Source organism: Haemaphysalis longicornis, unplaced genomic scaffold (assembly GCF_048455015.1).
Source record: "Haemaphysalis longicornis isolate Haplotype H1 unplaced genomic scaffold, Haemaphysalis longicornis Haplotype H1 scaffold_417, whole genome shotgun sequence".
In the NCBI taxonomy this organism is placed as follows: Eukaryota; Metazoa; Arthropoda; class Arachnida; order Ixodida; family Ixodidae; genus Haemaphysalis; species Haemaphysalis longicornis.
Genome location: NW_027526367.1, coordinates 78,341 through 102,489, shown reverse-complemented (window position 1 = coordinate 102,489; position 24,149 = coordinate 78,341). Strand labels below are relative to the sequence as shown.

General features: G+C 47.5%; 1 protein-coding gene across 5 annotated transcripts in view; it reads right to left on the bottom strand.

The window, feature by feature from the left end:
• LOC144137608 (uncharacterized) overlaps positions 1-24,149 on the bottom strand; it is a 119,186-nt gene that overhangs the window by 72,294 nt on the left and 22,743 nt on the right. For all 5 annotated transcript variants that reach the window (XM_077669540.1, XM_077669544.1, XM_077669543.1 and 2 more), the window contains 7 exons: positions 20,260-20,535; positions 18,636-18,988; positions 16,157-16,307; positions 15,890-16,063; positions 10,350-10,778; positions 8,974-9,240; positions 4,720-4,986 (listed from right to left, as the gene is read on the bottom strand). In XM_077669540.1, the coding sequence (XP_077525666.1) occupies positions 4,720-4,986; positions 8,974-9,240; positions 10,350-10,778; positions 15,890-16,063; positions 16,157-16,307; positions 18,636-18,988; positions 20,260-20,535 (1,917 nt within the window). The remainder of the gene's footprint in view (positions 1-4,719; positions 4,987-8,973; positions 9,241-10,349; positions 10,779-15,889; positions 16,064-16,156; positions 16,308-18,635; positions 18,989-20,259; positions 20,536-24,149) is intronic.

Genomic DNA, 24,149 nt, shown 5'->3' with positions numbered 1-24,149 from the left:
CCTGAACCGGCCAGACACGTCGGCCCATGGAGGAAAGAAATCGGCCGATGTTTCGTCACGCCGAAAGCGATTTCGCTAGTGCTGCCGAATTGTGGAAGCTCGCGGCCGGGACAATCAAACTCGATTTTAGATGTGATTGCGGCCTCGGATCGCTGCAAAAATTTCTGTGAGGCATCTGTACAAACTACTGAAGCCAATTATATCATTTTTTAGGCGTCAAAATTTGGTGTCAGTACTCCTTTAAGGGGGGACACTGCCCTTAAAAAAACTTTTTTAGTTTTTAAGAAAGCTCTGTGAAACTTGTCAGCCTTGCTTCTTTTCCCACACTGATTTCAAATATGAAATTATTTTTTTAGTTGGTCAATTAGTTCCCGGGATAATTAAAGGTAATTAACAATTTTTGTCGGAGCAATAAACAAAACAGTGTTGGTCACAAAGCTGTAATCTTTACATTTTCCAACACTAGAACCCTGGTGAGTGCAATAAGACAATCCAGTCTTTTGATGCATCGCTTGGAACCAATTTTACAGCTCATTAAACATTGGTGGCACCAGTGGCAAGGAACCATTTTGAGTGCCCATTTGAAACACTGAAGTTTAATGAGCTGTAAAATTAGTTCCAAGTGTAGCATCAAAAGACTGATTGTCTTATTGCACTCACAAGGGTTCGTAGTGTTGGAAAATGTAAAGATTACAGTTTTATGACCAACACAGTTTTGTCTATTGCTCCGACAAAAATGGTTAATTACCTCTAATTATCTCGGGAACTAATTGCCCAACTAAAAAAATAATTTCACATTTGAAATCAGTATGAAAAAAGCAGCAAGACTGACAAGTGTCACCGAGTTTACTTAAAAATTAAAAGAAATAATTTTAAGAGCCTTGTTCCCCCTTAAAAGGGTCCTAAATAGGCTTCCAAAGGTCGCCATTTCAATCGCGCAATCGCTAGAGTACCCCTTCGCGACAACGTATACCAAATATTACACCTCTGCGTAAAGCAGGGGCCACACAAACACGAAAAAAAGATTCCACTGTCTCTCCTGGCTCCCCAACCATACCTTGCCGCCACACTGCCGCGCTTTGACGCAGTTCTTTCTGGCTCTGACGCGCCTGTATGACGCACAAGACATTGCCCAGTACGGCGCCGCGAACGCGAACCACAGCGACAGCGCTCGCCATGCAACCGGAATCTGGTGGGCGGAGCATGCGCGTCGAGTGCTAAAAAAAAAGCGCACGGAGGGCTTAGCGCAGCCAATGACTGCACGTAGATCAAGGAGGGTGATGGGTTGCCCTATTTCTCTCGGTGGTCTTGCGCCGGGTCGATGACGTCGTGGCTTCCACAGTGCTTCGGAGGAGCAACTAGAGGAGGAGAGCCTCAGGCCTTATGGGTGGCACCTTTTAATGAGCGATAACTCGGCTAATACTTACGCATTTAAACAATTTTTGCGGGATGACGTTCCTTGGATAGTACTCCAGTGACTACGCACGCAAAATCGTAACATTCGGCAGCCTATTTAGGGCCCCTTTAAAGGGGTACTGACACAAAATTTTGAAGGTGAGATAACTTCGGAGATAGATTGGTGTGAGCACACATACATCATCTGCAAAATATTATTTAAAATCAATTTTAAAGTGTTTGGAACGCAACCGAGCAGCCAGCAGAGGACCTCGCGCAATCCACATTCTCTGAATGTTGAGTAAACAACATCCAAACACGTCATGAGTTTGTGCTGGTCACTTCCGCACTGCCAGCGTATCTCGTTGGCTCGAACTTCTGCTCTCGAGCAATGAACGACCCGATCGTTGACAGCGGCCACGCAGGGATTTCATTGGCTCATCAGGAATCTGACTGCGACCTAAGTTTTACAATGATTCCAGGCCCTTTAAATCATGAGAGATGGTAAGCGTGCATGACATCCCAGAAAAAGTAAGTCTGGCTTTTCATGCAGAGCCATCTTACAGATGGAAAGCATACGCTATCATCTGCCCCCCTTCAGGACATGGCGTGACCACACAAAGCAAACGGCTGGGCAAGGAACAATGCACACAAAATACGAATTGTGGTTCCTTCTGCAGTGCCGTGCTCGGAGTGCGAGATTGCCAACTCTCTGAAACCCTGGCTTTTTCTTTGCTGCTGAAAAATTTTACCCTTTGTTTTTGGGCAAACACACCCTATATTTGCTCTTAAGACGCATGGGGCTGGTAATGCCAACCACTTCTGTGGAGTAAAATATGTTACGTCACAGTGCGCACAGTATTTCTCCACCAATTACTATATCTCTTTTTCGATGCAAGTGGGTGGAAATGCCCATCATGGTGGTGCACCAAAGCGATGCAACATGCAAAACCCGCCAAAAGGGAAGGCAACATGCCAACTAATTTTGTTTGCTGAAATAGGTTGCTTGAAGAGGTCATGAAAACAAAATGCAAGTTTGGTTCATTCAAAAGACTGCCTCATTAAAATCATGCTGACACCACTTTTGATGTAAACTTTGCTCAAATAAGCTCTATAATTAGGAAAAAAGGGAATGGCCATGCGACCCAGTAGCTCATTTCCCGCAACAGAACCTATGATGTCATACCAGCCAGCTTTGCAATTGGTGGAGGCCGACAAAAGCAAACGCAAATTAGGCAGGGCTTATAAGCTTGCCGAACAAGCTATTTGCTCTAAAATTTAGGGCACATTCTTTTTAAAGCAGTAAGAATGGTGGGACAAGCAGTGGAATTTACGAAAGCACACGTAAACATAGAAGTACCAATGCGTACTGCTGTTGGTACTGCATGCACTATGCTTGGTTTAGCTGCACACGACTGCGGGGCTTTGGGGTTGTCTCAGACGACACTTGCCGATTGGTACAAGCAACGGTGTCTCACGTGACCATATTTGTCGAGCGAGCGCTATGTTTCACGAAATGATTATTTTCTCCATGGACAAAAACGAGTCAGGTTTAAATACGGTCAAAAACAAACCAAAGGCAGAAAACGGCTTGCCGTGGAATGGTGGCGCCATCTAGGTTGACTAACTGTAAGCAAGTCTCCACTCCACTCCAAGTTTAGCTGCAAGACCTGTTCTTATGAAGTCATTCGCAAGCGTTCCAACACACGTTCTGGAGCGAGAATCAAAATTTTAGCTTAAATTGATTAATTTCGCAGTGAATAAAGCATCGTTTGCTTCCGGACAAGCACTGGGGGTACAATAAAACACAAAATCTTAAAAAAAAAAATTGCATTTTGTCTTCATGGCCCTAAGCTTTTGCACATCTTGCTACTGCATGCACAGCTGTCTCCGGCTTTAATAATTACAGGAAGTCACTCTCCCAGCACCAGCCAGGGCCTCTGTAGGTATTACCGACCTCTGCGTTGCAACCTGGCTGACCGGCTAGGGGAAATCAGCTGGGCAATTGCTGGCCAGCCCCCAAGCTCAGGCCAGCGTGGAATATTAAAACAAAGCAGAACTGGTGAAAGTGTGTGGGCAGGGAAAGCAAAACCTCCCCAATAGCACCGTGGTTTCTCTGAGCAGACTGATAAGCTCCAAAGGCACATTAAGGGGGCACATGGGTCTTTGGGGCCGCAAAATTTTCCATTAAAGCAATTTTCTAGGTCACCCGCCGCGGTGGCTCAGTGGCTAAGGCGTTGCGCTGCTGAGCACGAGGTCGCGGGTTCGATTCCCGGCCGCGGCGGCCGCTTTTCTGATGGAGGCGAAAAGCAAAAACGCCCGTGTGTACGAGATTTCGGCGCACGTTAAAGATCCCCAGGTGGTCAAAATTAATCCGGAGCCCTCCACTACGGCGCGCCTCATCGCCTTCGTTGCGTCGGCGCGTTAAACCCTACAATCAAAATCAATTTTCTAGGTCACAATTTTCTCTTGATTTGCACAGACTTTCCTCCAAAAATTCCGTCCTTGGAAGAGTACCATGTACTTATAAAAGCCATGGCGGCCCAATTTCAACAAAAAGAAATAACAATTTTTCCGTAATTCCCCACTTCTTCGCCACGACGGGTATCGCAGTGATAGGAGATTCTCGAGATCCCAGCATGTAGTGCAGCTAGGAAGACCATTTCTTTTGCACTGGGAAGCTGAATGTTTACACCATGCAATATGGGAAGCAGACTTTGCATTTTGTGTTCCAGCAGTTGTTTAATTAGCGTTATTTTTAATTGGTTAGCAGGAGCAGTTCAAACCTAGAAGTTAGAATTGGTGTAAACTTGTATGTGATTGCAAAACAAAAGAACTGCTTCCCACATTTTGTTTTTCACAGCTTCTGGTAGTATCTGTTTATGCCCCACTGGTAATTTTTTGTCCAATAGTTTTTTCCCCTATCGTTCTCAAGAACAATCTAGGAAGATTTTTAATTACCTTGTTAACTAATATCCTCACATCAAAACTAATTATATAATTAAAATCAACTAAAAAAACTGAAACAGCCCATGAGGTTCCATCAAAATTGGTTGGAAAGCAATAAAAACGGTTTCTAAGACCAGTGGGACATTACTTAAAGAGACATTACTAAAGTGTAAAATGAAGTTGGCTTATGTTGGCAGATTACGACTGCTGTGAATACAAATACATCCCCCAAAGCAGCAGTGCTTGCTTGTTAATGGGGCCACAAAGACGAGATCTTTCTGAGCACCAATGGGAGAGGCGTGCAGCCGGGAAAACTTGCCGGCTGCCAAGAGTGGCGCGGGGGCGGCCACATCGCCACAATCGCCGAGCACGCACCTCTGGAGGTCCCCCCGAGGGTCCTTGAGCCTCAAGTGAAGGAAGCGGCCCGCTGGGGTTCTCCGCACGTGCAGGGCTGGAGGCTCCCGCAGTCGCCATTCCCTCGGCAATGCGCTGTCGACGCCTCTTCCGGATTTTAAGCCTTCGCGCCTCCTGTCGCTTTAGTCGCTTTAGTGCGATGGCTTCCTCGACAGGCCTCTTCGAGGGAGGTGGGGCAGGCAGGTCTTCTCCCCGCGAGTCTTGCACGAGGTTGTTTCCGCCACTTGCCTGCGTGGAGGACGGCATGGCACAATGGCCACGTGAGTGGGCCCGCTTGGAGGACGGGGCGACGAGGCCCCAACAACATCCCCTGTCCCAACAATCTCCCTTCTGCTAGAGCACGGGCTCGGACAAACGGCTGCCCCTGTTGCATGGCGTTTTTGCTTTACCTGCACGCCAGCATGACATCACTGCCGAAGTTCCCACCCATTTCAAAGCAGAGCAGACTTTTTAGTTTCTAGGCCCACGTCCCCTTTGACAAGAGGATCATGATCCCAGTGCTCAGGAGGGACTGCGGTCAGCTGTCATTCCACTCTATAACGCACTCACCTGTCTTCCAAAAGGAGCTCTGTCATGCTTCTGCCCACTGTTGATTCCCGTAACAATGAGGGAAGGTACGCACAATGACCACCACACCTTAATTACAACCGCGATCTTAACCCTGATCGCCGACCTGTGCCTCCACATCAACAAGGGTGATTCAGTCTGTGTTGGTCGGTTCAGGAGTGGCTACTCTCAAGGCCATGATGACTGATAATCCAACCGGCTAAACGGGCACTCTACTCCGACATTCCATTCTGACCAGTCGACTGTTGGGAAGCCCCTCTTCCCACAGCTGCGCGCTGGCTGATATCGGAGCCCGAGTCCCGGTGGCTTGAGCGACGGAAAGGAGCACTACTCCCCGTGATCGTCAGTCGCGTTGTCTGGTATGTACACTGTATCTGCCAGGCAATAAAGCCTGAAATTCCATTGCCGGAGTCTGTCCACCGTGCTTGGGTACCCAAACCCGTGTGCGAGTCTTCGGATTCTGCTGTAGCTAGAGTACGGCTGGTCATGGTTTCTTTAGCGGAGCTAGAAGGGGGTCCTCTGTTATCCCATACGTTAGCTTACAAGCAAACAAGGAATGGCTGATCGTCAAAAAATAGCCGAGAGGGCTAGTAAAAGTATGATCTTTCAGTTAAGGGGGGACACTGGTCTTCAGGACCGAAAATTTGCCAAAAAATTAATTTCCTGAATTATTTTTATTTGCAGTCTACAGGTCACAAAGAATGTACCTGCAAAATTTTATAGCTGTACCTTAAGGATTTACTAAGCTTCCTTGATTTGAAATCACCTAAATGACCATTCTTGCCTACCGGTATGTTTCCAAACTTCGTGCCTTGTTTTCTCAGAACCAATTTTTTTTTCCCCATGCGGTCAACTGTCGGGTGCAATATCTTGGGATGTACTGGCCAGATTTGCATCATTCTTGCTGCATTTGAAAGGTTATTGATTGATTGTAAGGTTTAACGTGCCGACGCAACGCAGGCGATGAGGGGCGCCGTAGTGGAGGGCTCCGGATTAATTTTGACCACCTGGGGATCTTTAACGTGCGCCGAAATCTCGTACACATGGACATTTTTGCTTTTCGCCTTCATCAGAAAAGCGGCCGCCGCAGCCGGGAATCGAACCCGCGACCTCGTGCTCAGCAGCGCAACGCCTTAGCCACTGAGCCACCGCGGCGGGTTTTGAAAGGTTATGAACTGAGCAGTGCAGTAAAATAACAAAAAAATGGAATTTCATTTTTCTAACACAAGATTTTATGCCGTGCATTTTTCAAAAACATTGGAAAATGATGACCTGACATTAATAAGTTTACAGTGTTTCCAGAAACAATGCTAAAATTACTTCTGTGGTATAGTTGCACTCCCTGGTCCTTCTAGAGCACAAAGGGATAAAAAGCATTTGAGTATTTCATAGGTAGATAATGAAAAAAACTGTCCGAAATGGAGCGGCATAACATGTTGTACAACTCTGATTTTACACCCCATTGATGAAAACTGACTGCATATTTATGCTCAGGATGCTAAAATACATTTCATGTGGAAATCTCAAGCACCGAGGTTAAAAAATAACAAAAATATCCTCAAGATTAGTGTCCCCCCTTAAAAAACACGTTATTCAACCTCTAGTGTCCCTTCAAAGAAAAACATTAAAAAAACAACAGCCAGCAAAGCTTGAGAAACAGTTTGTGTTATCCAGAAAAGACCAGAACACTTGGTGAAAGCTAGGCGATTTTCTGGGCCTTTTGATATGGTTCCTTGCTGATGCCCATTCTAGGACAGTCCAACCTTGCAAACTTTAACCAGAGGAGGACCAAAAATTTGTTTGTATTAAATGGAGTTTAAATTAAAGGAAGCTTATTAAATATTTATGCACAGTGCAGATGGAACCAGAAGAATGATTTAAGTGTGCTCAAAACAACACGATTCAACTGTCCGATGAAGGATGAGGGCCCCATACCGTGCAACGTCTATCGCACAACAAAGTTTTGAAAGGCTTTGCAAGTTCTTGAGTTGCACATGGGACGCCCACTGTACAATGGCTTTCTGATTTCCCCGTGAAGCAGCAGGAATTGTCACGCAGCGCACAATTTCCACCTCATTATTTGTAGTGAACCTACGTGCCATTTACTCCATTCACGATTTTTAAAAGCCCAGCTGAAGATTAACAAAGCTAGATTTGTGCACGGGAAAAAGCACTGCCTTTTTTTTATTAATTAAAAGGAGCCATGAAGACAAAATACAAGTTTGTTTTATTCGAAAGATTTCGTGTTTTAAATGCCCCCAGCGCTTGTCCGAATGCAAACGATCTTTTATTCACTGAGAAATAATTCAATTTAGGTTAAAACTTTGATTTTGACGCTAAACCGCGCGTTTTCGTGGTCTGCAATGACATCACAGCAACCGACCACTCTGCAGCCAATTGCGAGGCCTTGTTTACTGTTAGTGAACCTAGATGGCGCCACCATTCCACGGCACGCCGTTTTCTGCCTTTGGTTTGTTTTTGACCGTATTTAAACCTGACTCGTTTTTGTTCAGGGAGAAAATAATCATTTCGTGAAACGTAGCGCTCGCTCGACAAATATGGTCACGTAAGACACCGTTGCTTGTGCCAATTGGCAAGTGTCGTCTGAGACAACCCCAAAGCCCCGCAGTCTAAACCAAGCTAAACCAAGCAGCTAAACCAAGCATAGTGCACACAGTACCAACAGCAGTACGCATCGGTACTTCTATGTTTACGTGTGCTTACTGCTTGTCCCACCATTCTTACTGCTTTAAAAAGAATGTGCCCTAAATTTTAGTGCAAATAGCTTGTTCGGCAAGCTTATAAGCCCTGTCTAATTTGCGTTTTCTTTTGTCGGCCTCCACCAATTGCAAAGCTGGCTGGTATGACATCATAGGTTCTGTTGCGGGAAATGAGCTAATGGGTCGCATGGCCATTCCCTTTTTTCCTAATTATAGAGCTTATTTGAGCAAAGTTTATACGTTAAAAGTGCTGTCAGCATGATTCTAATGAGTCAATCTTTTGAACGAACCAAACTTGTGTTCGGTCTTCATGGCCCCTTTAAAGAAAAAAAAATCTCTGTCCGCGGAGATGGTGACCAGCGTGATGAAATGTGCTGAAAAATGACTGTGTTATGAGCCTAATTTATTATCAAAAGTGCCTGAAAAACCCTGGCAGTGGGCCCGCCACGTGAAAATTGAAATGAAAAAAAAAAAAACTGCTAGAACACCTGCCTCATAGCAAGCGTCTTGGCAGCCGCCAAGCAGCCTACCTGCTGCTGTAAGAGGGCGACCTTTTGCTTGAAAATGTTTTTAGGCAAAACTGTTTCGGTGGAGCATGCTACGTATGTGGCCCTTCGGTTCGCACTACAGAACTGAGCCACACAAACTTTGCATGCTCCTATGCATGACCAAATAAAGGAGAAGTGAAACCTTGTCACAACCGCAGCAACAAGTATGCCTCGCTAGCCACAAACACCCTCTTGCAGCAAGCCGCTTCACCAGGTGCGTGAAGAGCGAGATGAGTCTCCTTGCGATAACAGTAAATGTCGTGCTACACTGACGCAAATCTTTCTGAGCACCAATGGGAAAGGCGTGCAGCCGGGAAAACTTGCCGGCTGCCAAGAGTGGCGCGGGGGCGGCCACATCGCCACAGTCGCCGAGCACGCACCTCTCGAGGTCCCCCCGAGGGTCCTGGAGCCTCAAGTGAAGGAAGTGGCCCGCTGGGGTCCTCCGCACGTGCAGGGCTGGAGGCTCCCGCAGTCGCCATTCCCTCGGCAATGCGCTGTCGACGCCTCTTCTGGATTTTAAGCCTTCGCGCCTCCTGTCGCTTTAGTCGCTTTAGTGTGATGGCTTCCTCGACAGGCCTCTTCGAGGGAGGTGGGGCAGGCAGGTCTTCTCCCCGCGAGTCTTGCACGAGGTTGTTTCCGCCACTTGCCTGCGTGGAGGACGGCATGGCACAATGGCCACGTGAGTGGGCCCGCTTGGAGGACGGGGCGACGAGGCCCCAACAACATCCCCTGTCCCAACAATCTCCCTTCTGCTAGAGCACGGGCTCGGACAAACGGCTGCCCCTGTTGCATGGCGTTTTTGCTTCACCTGCACGCCAGCATGACAGCACTGCCGAAGCTCCTGCCAAGAACCGACAGCATTGTCAAAAAACCTACCAAGAACCGCTTTTGCATTACAAAAAATGAGCTCTAGGCAACGCAGCTAGCCATACTGCCATCGACCCCATCAAACGAATTTCATACTGATGTATACTAAAGCCACTAAAAAAAGCTACTTTTTATTTAGCGACGCTAATGTGTGCTACCGGGAAATCTTCTGCTAGTGTCTATGCGAGCTCCGCTTCAACAAGCATGCCGTCATGTACCCCAAGAAGCATTCAGTTTCTACTTGGCATGGTTCACTAACAGGCTGAAAAGTTGCCTGTGGCCACAAAAGCCAATGCTTTCATTAAAAGACCTTCCAAAGTGTTTTATTAATGTAAAGGCATAGCTCTTAAATGATTTATTCATTAGAGATTAGTCAAATGCTTCATGCAAGATGAACATGAAAAAAAAATGCCACCACTGTTGGCTTTGTCAACAGGAGAAAAAGAAGCCATGTTGCAGGCACTCGAGCGATAGCTGTTCCTCTAGTAGATACAGGGCGTTTCAGTTAACTCTATCCAGAGTTTAAAAATACGCCAATGCACTCTAAGACGACACAACGAAATGCGTTACTCCCTTTTGTATGTAGTGTGTGACACTATTTTTGTATTTCGCCTAATAAGACCCAACACACTGCAATAATTAGTCGAGATTAATTACCAAGCTTCTGAAGCGACGAAGCTGGGGAAAAAAAACAGTTAAACAGTTGCAGAGCGGTTTGCAAAACGTCCGAATAAACAGTTTCTGTCTTTCTATCTGTTAAGTATTAGTGTTTTTCAGCTTACTGATGATGCCCGCGAAATACAAAAGAACACCACCTGACATGCCCGCTAGCGCGTTGCAATTCCAGTGCTCCCAAGCATTCCACATACAAGCAATCATAAGAACTTACCGCCAAAAGCAGACCTGCTGCAGAAGCCGAACTTGCCGTTGTGGATGTCACTGCCATTTCATCAGAAACATTCGTTGTCCCAGAATTGGGCCTAGAGGAGACATGAGCTTCCCACTGCGCCCCTCCATTTGGGCTCGATGCTGAACCAGTTGCAGCAGTCCCTGCTCCTAAACTTTCCCCTTCAGTCAGTTGAACTGCCTCTACCCGTGGGCTGAAGCTTGTGGTCGCAGCAGCCAGTGGAGCACCATTGATGGGGCAGCAGACTGCATGCCACAGACAGAAGTACATATAAACAGGAAACACACCAGTCTCAATTGCCTCTACTAGAGCATCGACGTCAACGCTTGGAGCACTGCTTTGGACCTCCTGGTTGGTCTGATGGCCGGTCTGGATTGAGCAGAGGTTCAGATTGTCCAGTTCCTCGGTACACTGCACGCAAGTTGAGAGCACATGTGGGAGGGGGGTGGGGTGTTTCAGAAATCAAGCTTGCCGCATCACGATTCTGGGCAACTTTTTTCCCTTGTCTAGCTGCTGCTGCTACATACGCGCCTTCGCACTTGTTGAGCCATTAAGAGGGCCATTCGGAGGTGGCCCACTGCCCAATTAGCTCTACAGCATCACCAGTCAAGTGTGCAAGAAAACCGACGAGTCACCATTCCTTCCTTTGTTTTCCTTAAAGGGGCCCTGAAAGGCGTTTTGAGCACACTAAATTGACTAGTGCAATCGTTAGATTGGGTCGTCAACATCATCTGTGCCAAGTATTACTCTTTTATGCGCAGCGGAAAGCTCACACTTTTGTTGCAAAGTTTGTCGATTTTTTCTCACCCTTTCCTTCGTGTTTTTGGACGCCGCCATCTTCACATGTCTACATCATCGATTCCCAGATGTTCGTCATGAGCTAGACATCCTGCTATTGGGCGGCTTTTTTACGCACTTCCGGCAAAGAAATGAGTCGTCTGCTCAGCGTCGGCTCGCCGGCTGATCTGCCAGCGGAGTGCCGGAGTGCTTGGACATTTTACAACAAACGAAACAAGTGTAAACAAACGCTTAACCGTTTGTATGAATGCAACAGGGCTATAACACGACATGAATATTCTCTTACTTGAGTACGCTCCATAAAGAAAGCGTTGAAGCCCCGTGGCACTTCTTTCTTGCAATCGCAGATAACGCCCTGAGCCGAATGCCCGGGTTTGACGCATACATTTTATTCAACTTCCAAACAATCCAGAGATGCGTTTCAAACGAACACAACATCACAACATGCGTTGCAAGTCCGAACCGTCCGAACCGCGATTGACAGACGATGGGTTGCCTCCTCCTGCCCCTCGCAAATTCGGCACTTACCTCGCGCGCGGTTTGCGGGGACGAACAGCAAGTCACTTAAAGGGACCCTGCAACACTCTTTGAGCAGTGCAAGTAAACCTGCGCGACGTTTAGATTACACTGCCAGGAATAGCTGAGCCAAATATTACACGTACACGTGAAGCGGTCAGCGCGCAAATCGATGCGAAAGACGCGGAAAAACCAACCGCTCTCTCTTCAGTTGTCCTCATTATGCAACCCCTGGCATGGCCTAAGGGACGTCACATAGGCCATGGCTGCCCGATCGGCTGCCATTGGTCAACTTCGCGGCTAGATTCTCCCATTTCCGTCGTCGTCATCGCTGTGTACGAACCTCTTCTATGCCTGAACCTGTAAGCGCAGTTTTGCCGTTTCTTTTGTGTTTTGAGTGCACGCGGAGTTTGAGTGATGTGCTCAATACTTCCCTTTCAACGGGACCACTCGTCTACAAACATTTATTGCTTCAAAAACGCCCTACCAGCCTGAGCGCGCACTTGCGAGCAGGCACCCATGCCTGCTTTTTTGTGGCACCAGACCGGAAATAGGCCCCTCCGCGTTGCGGAGAAAAGGAGAAAACTACCCGGCATGTGATATATCGAAGGCCGCCGAAGAGAACGCCGCGAGCCGCCCCCCTCTCCGGGAGAGAGCGCACAGCTTTCGTCGCGTAGCCCGCGGTCGAGTTGAGAGGGAACGATTATGCGCGATTTCTCATCGCGCGTAGTTTCGTTAATTGTGAACGGATTTTCATAATTCTTGCGGGAGGAGATTTCTGGGGCAATAGACTTTATCCCAAAATACATTACTAGTAGTCGATGGCAAGTGTTGCAGGGTCCCTTTAACTCTGGTGCACAAGCCGAGATGGCTTTTAGCCACGCACACTGCACATACCCCATGCGAGGTTGAGTCGTACGCCGCTTGAGAAAGATAATCCAGACATGGGAAGCACTATCCACCCGCAGAAGCACAACGTCGCATTTCATCGCGAAACAAAGGCGTCCACAACACACACCATCGCCTCCTGTAATGCCAAACGCATCTCGCACTTCCAAATAGGAGTGAGTAGTATGCCTGCAGTGCCCATATGCCGCGAGGTGGGGCCCCAAGCTGAACCGGGATCACGCAACCGTAACTGACTTCTAAAGCGGTTTGTGCTTTGTTGCCAGGGCAACCGATGTTTGATATTGTCAAAGAAATGGTGCTCGCTTCAGCGCTAGAAAGCTCAGAGCCGCGGTGGAGCATGTTTTGCCAACGTTGCCGCTCTCCACCACGCGTCGCCCCAAGCTGAACTGGCGTTTTGTGCATGGGTTCTGTATCGGTTTAAAATGTCTTTTTCACATGCCGCCGGCAGGAATTACCACCGCCATAAAATAAGACCCGGCACCAGCGGGGCCACATCTGATACGGTGCTTTTTGGATAAACAGTGCGCTGTGCATCCAAGGGAGCGAGCGCAGGATCCTCCCCGTGCGGCTGCGCGTTCGCCGCCGATAATAAGTCGCGTGCCGCCAATAGCAAAGTTCTGCAGCAACGTACACCGCGAAAGGGCAAGGCCAGGCCGCCGCACACATGGGGCCAGATTTTTCGTTCGCTTTTCCAGCCTTGAGCGGAGTGCGAGATTCATGGTGTCAAGAAAGCTTGCCCGTAGCAGACGGCTGTGTGAGCAGCGCAATAGCGGAAGTACGTCACCGCCGGGGAGCGCAGCATCATGGGAGGGAAGGCTCGCTCGCCGTCAACAGCGGAGAGTAAGTTGAAAGGAGGAGGAAACGCGGCGCGACGATAATGCGCGGTTTTTGATTTCCGATTTCTCAGCTAATACTCATCGCTTCAACAAAATTCTTGCGGGAGGAGATTGCTAATACATTGCTTTATTTGGTTACATGTACATCCACGCATCGGCGAAAGGTATTTCAGGACCCCTTTAATATACTCTTGAGAACTGAAAATTTGAAACAACAACAAAAAAAATCAGTTTTCCGTATTAATTGTATTTGCAGTCCGCAAGTACCAAAGAATGTGCAGTAATACCTCGTTAACTCGAACTCGCATATCTTGAAAAATCAGCTAAGTCGAAACTTTCCACAGCACTGAACCACTTCCTATACGTTCCATGTCCTTGTTGCCCTTTATTTCGAAGATTTTTTGTGTTAAACTGTCGATATCTTGAAATCTTGACTCAGAGTGGGACGAAAATTTCGCCGCCTCGAACCGGTTCACAAGATTCCCGCGATTATGCCGCGCCTAAGGCCCTCGATTTTTTCTTGTTTAGCCGCGCCTACCACAAAGCCGAAGCTTTTCCCTGAATGTGAAGTCTGAGCCTAGAGGCATATCAACTTTGTCAAGCAACCCTGCCGGTGAATGTCTCTTGTATGTTTTTTTTTCTCTTTCAAACCTTTACGAAAAGCAAGATTGGAAGCTGCTGTTGAAGAGCTGGTAAGTAGTAGCGCCATTTTTGCAAAGAACTCGATATTTCATGGCAATTCGCTCCACTTTGCTTACCTCGAAAATCCGCTTATCTCGAAATACTTCCCGGTTTTTACTACTTTGAGTTAACGAGGTATTACTGTACTTGCAAAGTACTACAGCCGTATTATAAGTACAGTCAAGCCAACTTATAATGCCTGCAGTTATAACGAATGCTCGGTTACAATGAACGAACGCAGCATCGCCGTCACAGCATGCGTTGAGGCAATGGCATTTGGTTCCAGATATAATGAACTGGCGTGAGAGTAAAACTTGAGTACAGCAAACGAACGACTATCGCCCGACTGCGCCTGGCGTACGCGGTCGCCACTTTCCACGAACGTGAAGTGTAAATGCACTGCGTGGGGATCATCCTTTCCCAACAAAACTGATTGCAGCCAGAAAAAGAAAACTGGAGAGAAAAAAGCAAAACAAAAAAGGACGTTGTCGGGGTGGGTTCCACGTTGCCCCCCCCCCCCCCCCCCAAGTTTGTCTGCAGGACAGGAGGATGGGGGGATCACACCATGGAAGATGGGTGGAGTGACATAGGGGATAAAATAGGGGAGACGATGGCGAACTTGCAGAAAGTTGGCGTTGCCACTGTGACAACACCTGTGAGGCACGTGTTTCTCCCAATTAGCCTGTCTGAAAATGGAAAAATCGGCCGAATGGATTTTGTAGGGCCACAAAATTTGCTAGGCATAAATTTCGGCAGACCCAATTTATGCTTGCTCACACTTTCCTGTCCAGTTCGGCCGAGACAAAGGTGAAAAAATAAACAAAAAAAAAACATGAAGCAACGTGAAATGCATGCCATGAAGCTGGAACATGCCAAGTGCCACTGAGGAGCCATCAGTTGTTTTCTTTGGGCTTGTAGACGATCTTATGCAGGGAGAAAAAAACTGGTTAAGCAGTACGATCTGTCCAAGTTGACCATCTCCGCAATTTTTAAAGAAACCCTGCAACACTCTTCAAGCAGTGCAAGTAAACTTGCGCAACGTTTAGATTACACTGCCAGGAATACCTGAGCCAAATATTACACGTGCATGTGAAGCGGTGAGCGTGCAAATCCCTATGAGACGCGGAAAAACCAACCACGCTCTCTTCAATTTTCCTCATTAGGCACCCCTGGCATGGCCTAAACGAAGTCATTGAGGCCATGGCTGTCCTGGTTGCTGGTCAACTTCGTTGCTGGCCAACTTCGTGGCTTATTTCTCGCATTTCCTGCGACGATCCACCATTGTTGGCTCTGTGTACCAACTATGCCTGAACCTGTACGCGCAGTTTCGGCATTTCTTTTGTGTTTTGAGTGCGCGTGGAGTTTAATGAGCTGTAAAATTAGTTCCAAGCGATGCGTCAAGAAACCGCTTGTCTTATTGCATTCACCAGGGTTCATAGTATTGGAAAACGTAAAGATTACAGTTTTATGACCAACACAGTTTTGTCTATTATTCCTCCAGAAATGGCTAATTATCTCTAATTACCTTGGGAACTAACTGACTTACTCAAAAAATAATGGCATATTTGAAATAAGGGGAGAGAAAGCAGCAAGGCTGACAAGTTTCCCAACGTTTACTTAAAAATTAAAGGGAGTTAATTTAGGAGCCATGTCCCCCCCTAAAGGAGGCATTTCAGGACAAACAAGACGACACCACCACAGCTGTGCTATCATTTCCTTCCCCCCGGTCGTCCCGACCATGGAAATTACGCCCACCAACAAACTCAACCAAGAGACACGCACCAGCTCGCATCGCCGCATGGCCGCCATCCAATTGCTCAGGCAAGCCTGCAGCCTTGGCAGAGACTGCGGGTAGCGCAGATACCACACAAGGCGCTTGCGCTTTTTGCTCCATGGCTGCTTGGAAACTTCAAGCCCACTGGTTGCGGGCTCACTGGGGATCAGCACCACGTTATCCTGCAAGGCAGAGGAGATGGCCACAAGGACACCCTTTTTTTTCAGCATCCAATCTTTTGTAGCCGACGTTGTCGATTCTGGCTCGTATCTCACCCCTCCTTCCGCTGCTTGTGTTCCATCGCTGTAGCACGGTATCCCAAAATTGTGTTTCTTCATTGGGCAAACACGCCGGCTGCTAAGCAGTGGGTGGACATTGGGGACGCTGCCAACCGGTTGGCACAAGCTGGCATGCTCACGATGACAACTGGAAGTAGAGCCAGACAGCAATAAAGAAGACAGCTCTTGCAAGCCACAATCTTAATGCATGCAGTTATTGGGAACAACTAATCTAAGACTGTTTTTTTTTTGCTTTTGTTTGGCACTGCTGTGGCATTACTTTGACCAAGTAGAAGCTCATAGATAAACGAAGAGGGGTACAGCACAAAGAAAAAAGAACAACCACAAGCGTTTGTGGTAGTCCTCCTTAACACAAAAGTGTTTTATTCCCAGAGACACCAACATTTCGGTGACGTCATATCCGTCACGGAAGTGGCACCAGTACAGCGAAGCAAGCGGCCTGTAAAGGGTGCACCCCTGCACACAGGGTCTTCTTGAGGGGAAGAACCTTTAGTACTAAGTACGGTATACCTAGGGTTGTTCGTTTTCGGGTTTTGTTTTAACACGAAAGTGTTTTATGCCGTGATGCCCCAAGATTTCACTGACGTCATATCCGTCGCAGAAATGACGCCAGTACACCTTTGCCGAAGCGACCCGCCAGCAGGACGTCGCTCGCCAAGCACACCCACAAGACAGCCAATGACCCGCAAATCATGCTCAGCTGCAGATTTCGCTGCACATTTCACATTCGTGTTTTACCGATTCCTATGACAGAGAAATCTTTTGTTTGGCACTGCAGTGGCGTTACTTTGACCAAGTAGAAGCTCATAGATAAACAAAGAGGGATACAGCGCAAAACGGACAGTGCACAAGACGAGGAAAAAGGACTACTACAGGAAAAAAGGACAACCACAAGCATTTGTGGTAGTCCTTTTTGCTTCAGCTAGTGTATCATCTGTTTTGCGCTGTTCCCCTCTTTGCTAACTATAAACCAACTTGCCCAAGCCTCAATCATAACAAGCACATAAATAAAAGGCATCGTGACTTCCCGTTCACAGCGTAAGCAACAGGCAAAGTATCTATAACCTTGGGATGTGGCAGCTGAGAGCTCTGTGCTTCAGTCATCACAAGTGGACATGTGGCTATCTATCTTGGTGCCTGGGTAATCACATTCAGCTCCGTCTTCGCGCTTTCCCCCTGTTACAGTAGCGAGAACAGTATTCCCGATTGGTTGCCAGGGCGGACAGGACCCAAGAAGGGACCGACGAGGTAGACGATGCACGAAACAATGGTGGCATACAATGCGAGCCAAACAAAACGGATGGACAATTTCTTGTGCCCTTCCAGACTACCCCTCCCCCTGGTGGCTTCCAGGGAGTTCATGAGTAAAAAATGCCTGACGATTACGATACTCCCTAATGTGAAATTTGTGCGCAACGTGAACTGCAGTCCTCTCGACCAAGGCGCATAGCACCATGTCTCAGGAAGTGATCGCGTGATCGGCGAATGCACGTCGGCACGTGCTACGCTGCCGTTACCTCGCAGCACATCGCCACCGCCCAGCATGCTGCTGTCAATCGTGTTTGAACCTCTCGCAACAAATGTCACGTGGTTCGGATGAGCCACGTAGCAAGGAGGACGAAGAACCCGAAGGACTGATGTACAAACCGCACATAGCGCGTGCTGGGCATCTGCGCTTTTTGTGAACTTGAAACGACGAGATGTTTGCTTTCATGGATGCCTGGTTTTGCGTTTCCTTTCTCGGGCGGCAGTAGACACCGAGGGCGGTTTTCACACACGTGTCTGGCGTAGGCTCGGCATACTGCCCTCCATTTCAACCTGATTCTCAAACAGTGGTGTCAACAGAGATTATTAATTGCACTCACATCGGACTCGAGGCGTTACTTTGCGTTGGGTGGGGTAGAGTTTGAAACGTCCAACACACATCATGTGCTTAGCACAGATAAGTACCACCACCCCGCGGAGCCCGACGTAACCAGTGACGGTGAACTCGCATGGTTGCCGGCATGCGTGCCTCGCCAGTGAGTACAACCTATAAAAGCTGTAGTCCGTATTTTTTAAATAAGATAAGCTCACATAAAAGTGTTGATTTGCATTTATTTCACGTGCTCAACCATCGAAGAACTGTTTATTTGAGGAAAGCATTTATAGATGCTTCTCCAATGGGTTCTTGCCGTTCACAACTTTTGTGACATCTCCAACCGTAGCACCCAGAAGTGTACAGGGCGTGGTCGCCTGCGTTTACGCTTCTGGAATTTTCTGCCTTATTAAACAACTGCTAGTTGCTGTGAGAGGGGTGTACTTAGATTATTGGCGTAGTAATCTAGGCCGCCCCTTTTTAGTGTCCTTTTAATAGGCTTTCTGCTGCGAACGCTGCCTGGTTACCCAAGAGCTCAACTAGTACACCCATCTCAATTAAAACAGTATGTGGGCAGCAATAAACAAAAAGACTTACGGGTGTTTAGCCAGGGCATTTTCAACGTCTTCCGAGACTGAGGGCTGGGCTTGTTGGCAGTTAGTGCTGCCACGACCTCTGCTTGTACGCCATCTAATCGCAGTGGGAATGACCCTCCGCTGACCTCTCCCTCTATAATATGTGCCCCAGGGCCTCTGACCATGCTTGCCAGCCAGATTCGGGCTTCCTGACATTGGCAGACTGCTGTCAGCCGAGCTTTCTCCAGAAGGTGTGGTGGCGCTCACGCCACTGCCAAAGCTGCTGGGTTGCTGTCCACCTGCCTCCCTCGGCCCGGACACCACAGGCTGACTCGGTGGCCTGGGAGCTGCTTGCAAAAGTCCGCCTCCTCTGACCTGAGAACAGACACAAGATAGGCACTTGTTTCAAGCTGGCAGCAGCTAGCCTGCGTTCCTACCACGTAGATGCACCACTGTCGAGGCACACTGAATGCAGGCCTCCAGTTATTGGGGAACTCCTACTGGAGATGATGATACACTAAGGAAATGCAGCAAAATAAAAGTGGGTGGCCTTTACTGATTACACAAAATCATTTGACTAACGTGGAAAGCGAGCCTTTTTGGTTCATGATCACTTCAATAAATCAATCAGTGGAAGAACGCTTGACATCAAGGAGTGTTTACGGTATCCTCCCTGTGAAGTGTTCTTCCGCTGGCTCATTTATTCAAGCAAACAATGGATTGTCGGGTTTCACGCGCCAAAGCTAGGCCTCGGCTGTGAGGCTCACCATAGTGGATCGAGGGCTTCGGATTAGTTTTGACCACCTGGGGATCTTTAAAGTGCGCCGAAATCTCGACACACGGGGAGGTCTCACTCTTCACCTCCACAGGAAAAGCAGCCACCACAGCTGGGATGGAACCTGCGTCCTTAGCAGAGGGGCAGGTTCCGTTGGACACTTAAAATGGCTATGCAGACAAATTACAAGTTTGTTTTATTCAAAAGATTTGGTGCTTTATAGTGCTCCCAGCACTTGACCGGCAGCAAGCGATGCTTTATTCATTGAGAGAAGTGAATGAATCTAAGTTAAAATTTGGATTCTCCCACCACATTGTGCGTTCTGTGAAGTCTGCAATGACGTAACAACGACAGGCCTTCAGGCGAACATTAGAGCGCCGTTTACTCTGCAGCGAACTCACTTCTTTTACTGTCAGTCCTCCTAGATGGCGCCACCATACTGCGCAGAAACACTGTCCGCCTTTACTTTTTTTTTTTTAAGCTAGTCGCTGCCAGAGCAGAAACAAGCATGTCCGGTAAGACCGCTGAATGGCCAGATTCGATTAACAAGACCATTACGATAGATGCATATACTACTGGATGCTTGTATTTATACACGACTTGACGCTTTGGTAAGGTAGGTGTACCAGTTGGAAAAGCTGCAGTGAGCCGATGATGGGCCAGGTGATCAACCGAGCCCTGCTCCAGTCGACAATGCAGGTCAGACAAAGACGCTCTTTCACCGCGTGCTCAAGATGCGGAGTGATTGCCTAAACACTCCTCAAGTCGGGGTGGCGTTCCCTCATAGCCAAGGTGCAGGTTCTCCACGCAACACCTCGAATATGAGTTGTGAACGACTGTGTCAGGGGTGGACAAAGACCCTGCAACATACCGATGCTCCCAGCGGCGCCGTGCTGGCCGGCCTGTGGCCCTCTCCTCTGCTCACCAGGCCGTGCTGGCCCTTACGGTCATCCAAGGGGATCACTTCTTCTTCACCTCCCTCCCCGAGCACCCCATCTGCGGGCCTCTTTGTGCGGGCCAACCCACTGCACCCGGCCTCGCTGAGGGGGGAACCGCCGTTGCCAGTGCTCTCCGCAGCCCCATCCCGATGTGCCGGGCAGGATGGTGTCCCGGGCAGCCTGGGCGTCCCTTGGGAAGGACCAGCACACTGCACAGAGTTCCCAAGGAAGCACAAGCACAGTTGGAGGCAGAGTAGTGGCTTGGGCGAGTTGGTCCATGCAGACAAAATACAAGTTTGTTCAAAAGATTTAATGAATAAAGCAAGCAATGAATAAAGCAAGCAATGCTTTATTCGTTGAGAGAAGTGGATGAATTTAAGCTGAAATTCTAATTCTCCTGCCAAATCGCGCATTTTGTGACGCCTGCAATGACGTAACAAGGACAAAGCTTCAAGCAAATGTTAGTGCGCCATTTACTTTGCAGCGGACTGCTGAACCCTTTTTTTATTGTCATTCCTCCTAGATGGCGCACCATACCGCGTAGGACCGCTGTCTGCCTTTGCTTCGTTTCTGACCGTATTTACACCTGGCTTGTTTTTGTTATGGTAGGTAGTAATGCTTTCGTGAAACATGGGCTATGCTCAGCAAACAGGGTCACGCAAGACAATGTCGCTTACGCCACTAGGCCAGTGTCATGTGAGACAACCCCAAAGCACCACACTGCTGTGCAGCACCAACAGGAAGTATGCACTGGTGCTTCTATGTTTACGTGTGCTTTCGTAACTTCCATTGTTTACCCCATCATTTTTACTGTTATAAAATACCTAAGCATTACACAGAAAAATAGCTCGTTCTGCAAGCTTATAAGCCCTGCCTAACTTGCGCTTGCATCTGCCGGCCTCAGCCAATCGCACAGCTGTGCATATTACGTCGTAGGTTCTAGTGCAGGAATTGAGCTAGTGGGTTGCATAGCCATTCTCTGCTTTCTTAATTATATAGCTTATTTGAGTACAGTTTGCGTTAAAAGTGGTGTCAGCATGATTCTAACGAGGCAATTTTTTTAATGAACCAAACTTGTGTTTTGTCTGCGTGGTACCTTTAACCTTTAATGTGGAGACGGTTACATACAGCAAAGAAAAATACTGACGCCCACCCAAAATGCAGCCACGCGGCTGCAAAGCAAAAAAGAATGTGACGGTGGAACAAAAAAAAGTCCTTCCTGGTTCAAAGTTTGAACACAGACAAAATTTCCTCCCACCGTGAAAATTTTGCAGTAAGCTGCAGTGCTGTCGTTTGCACCTGTATGGCTTCATTTTTAATATGTCATAGTGGTCATCGCACCAGACGCGTATTCTGGAGGTCGTGGGTTCGGATCCCACCCGGCGGGCATTTTTCCTCCACTTTCTTTCTGTTTTTCCAAATTCTTTATCTGTTTCAATGACCTACCACATTCTCTCCTTTGCTTTCCGAGGTTTTCTTGACTGCCAACCCTTATTTCTGTCTTATTTCAACGAGCCCCTATATATATGTGTGTGTATATATTCTTTCCACCGCCCCCCCCCCCCCCCCCAAGCCTACCTTGTTTAAGTGGATGGAAGGAAACTATGTTTACTCTATATAAAGAATTTCGCAAAAATACAGACATCACTATTTCTCCCTCTACAAGTACAAGTGCCTTTTTATATATACAAAGCATGAGTTTAAAACTGAACAAATCGTGCCTATGACATAAACGAAGCATTGACATTTGATATGGTAGTTCCACAGTTCAACCAAAATGTTTTGTTTTGGATTCACGAATACGATTCGCAAACCATGCCACTTAGAAGGCAGAAAGAAAAAAAAGCAACACCCCACCAAAATTCCAACCCACGATGTTGACTGAGCAGGCGCGAGGCTTTAATCCACTGGAAGAACTGGCAATAGCGTGGAATTGGCCTGTATACTACACTGAGACCCACCCTTTACGCGGCGTCAACGTTTGCTACCTGGTTTCAAGGATTCCTGGATGGTTAACGGAACACCGCTTGAATAACAGTTGTGCAGTAAGGTTCCATGAAGCCCCCACCTTAGCTAACCTCCAGCAACAGCACTGTTTCGGCTGCAACTGCGATTTCACCCTGTGGGAACAATGCTCACCGTGCTTTTGTTTTACACTTTACGCCAAAAAGTTTGCTCGATATTGATTCCTTATAACCTAATAAACCTTCTGTAACTACTTCCCTGCTCTTACCTGAGCTTATATTTTCTGCAAGAGTTGCTGGTCATACACAAACATGCAGTTTGCAACTCCAGGAAACGAATGGTCGCCGAAGTGAACGGCCGGAGCGTCGTAAGCCGAAATACGGATCACATTAGCGCTAGTGTTGAGTTGTATGAACTTACTTCATGGACCCTACCATGTTTATTACACTGTAGGAACTAACAGAACAGAACTGCATTCATTACGGCGTGAGTGTTGTTGGGGCGCAGTTTTCACTTCTCGATCGACACCTGGCGACCGCTCGGCCGATCAGTATTGTTGGCATCTTCGGTCAGCGAGCCAGTCACACCACACAGACTTTCGACCGGCCGACGTGTTCATGTCACCATCAATGTCATGTCTAGAGTTGTCTGCCAACTCGGACGTCGGCGTCGCCGTCGTGTCGTCATCGTGTCATAAAAAGATAAATATGGACAGACATGATAGCGTCAGGCATGTTGCAGACACCGTTAAATAAGCAAAGGCACCACCGCGACCCATCAACACTGAGCAGAGGACGCTTCTCTTCGCCAGAGGTGCAAGAAAAAGCAGTCTAATTGCAAGGTTTCTGCTTCGTGATGCACTTGGGAGAATCGATGACCTACATGCGGGAAGATGGCGGAACCCTAAAACGTGCAGGAAAGGGCGGAACGCAGCAACTAACCTTGCAACGAACACGTGAGGTTTCCGCTGCTCGTAAAAAGCTGTTATACTTGGCAAAGATGACGTTGAGCACCCAACCTAACGATTGTGCTAGTTCATTCAGTGGGCTCAAAATGCCTTTCAGGGCCCGTTTTATTAAGGGGGGACATGGCTTTTACAACAATTTCTTTTAATTGTTAAGTAAACTCTGTGAAACTTGTCAGTCCTGCTGCTTTTTTTCCACTGATTTCAAATATGCCATTATTTTTTGAGTCAGTAAATTAGTTACAAAGATAATTGGAGATAATTAGTCATTTCTGGAGGAACAATGGACAAAACAGTGCTAGCCGTAAAACTGTAACCCTTATATTTTTCAATACTATGAACCCTGGTGAGTGCTATAAAAGAATTGGTTTTTTGATGCACTGCTTGGAACTAATTTCACAGCTCATTAAACTTTGGTGTTTGAAATGGCACTCAAAATGGTCCCTTGCCACTGGTGCCACCAAGGTTTAATGAGCTGTAAAATTAGTTCCAAGCGGTGCATCAGAAAACCGATTCTCTTATTGCACTCACCAGGGTTCATAGTATTGGAAAAATATAAAGATTACAGTTTTATGACTAACACTGTTTTGTGTTTTGTTCTTCCAAAAATGACTAATTATCTCCAATTGCCTTGGTAACTAATTGACTGACTCAAAAAGTAAGGGCATATTTGAAATCAGTGGGGAAAAAGCAGCAAGGCTGACAAGTTTCAGAGAGTTTACTTAACAGTTAATTAAAGGAAGCGGTTTTAAGAGCAGCGTCGGCCCCCTTAAATGGAAACAACTCGCTTGCTGAGCAAGAGGGAATGTCCAGCCGTGAAGCTAAGCAAGTGCACAACCACAAGTAAAATGCAGAACACTGCCACTAACGCTTGATGTATGCAAAACTGCCCAG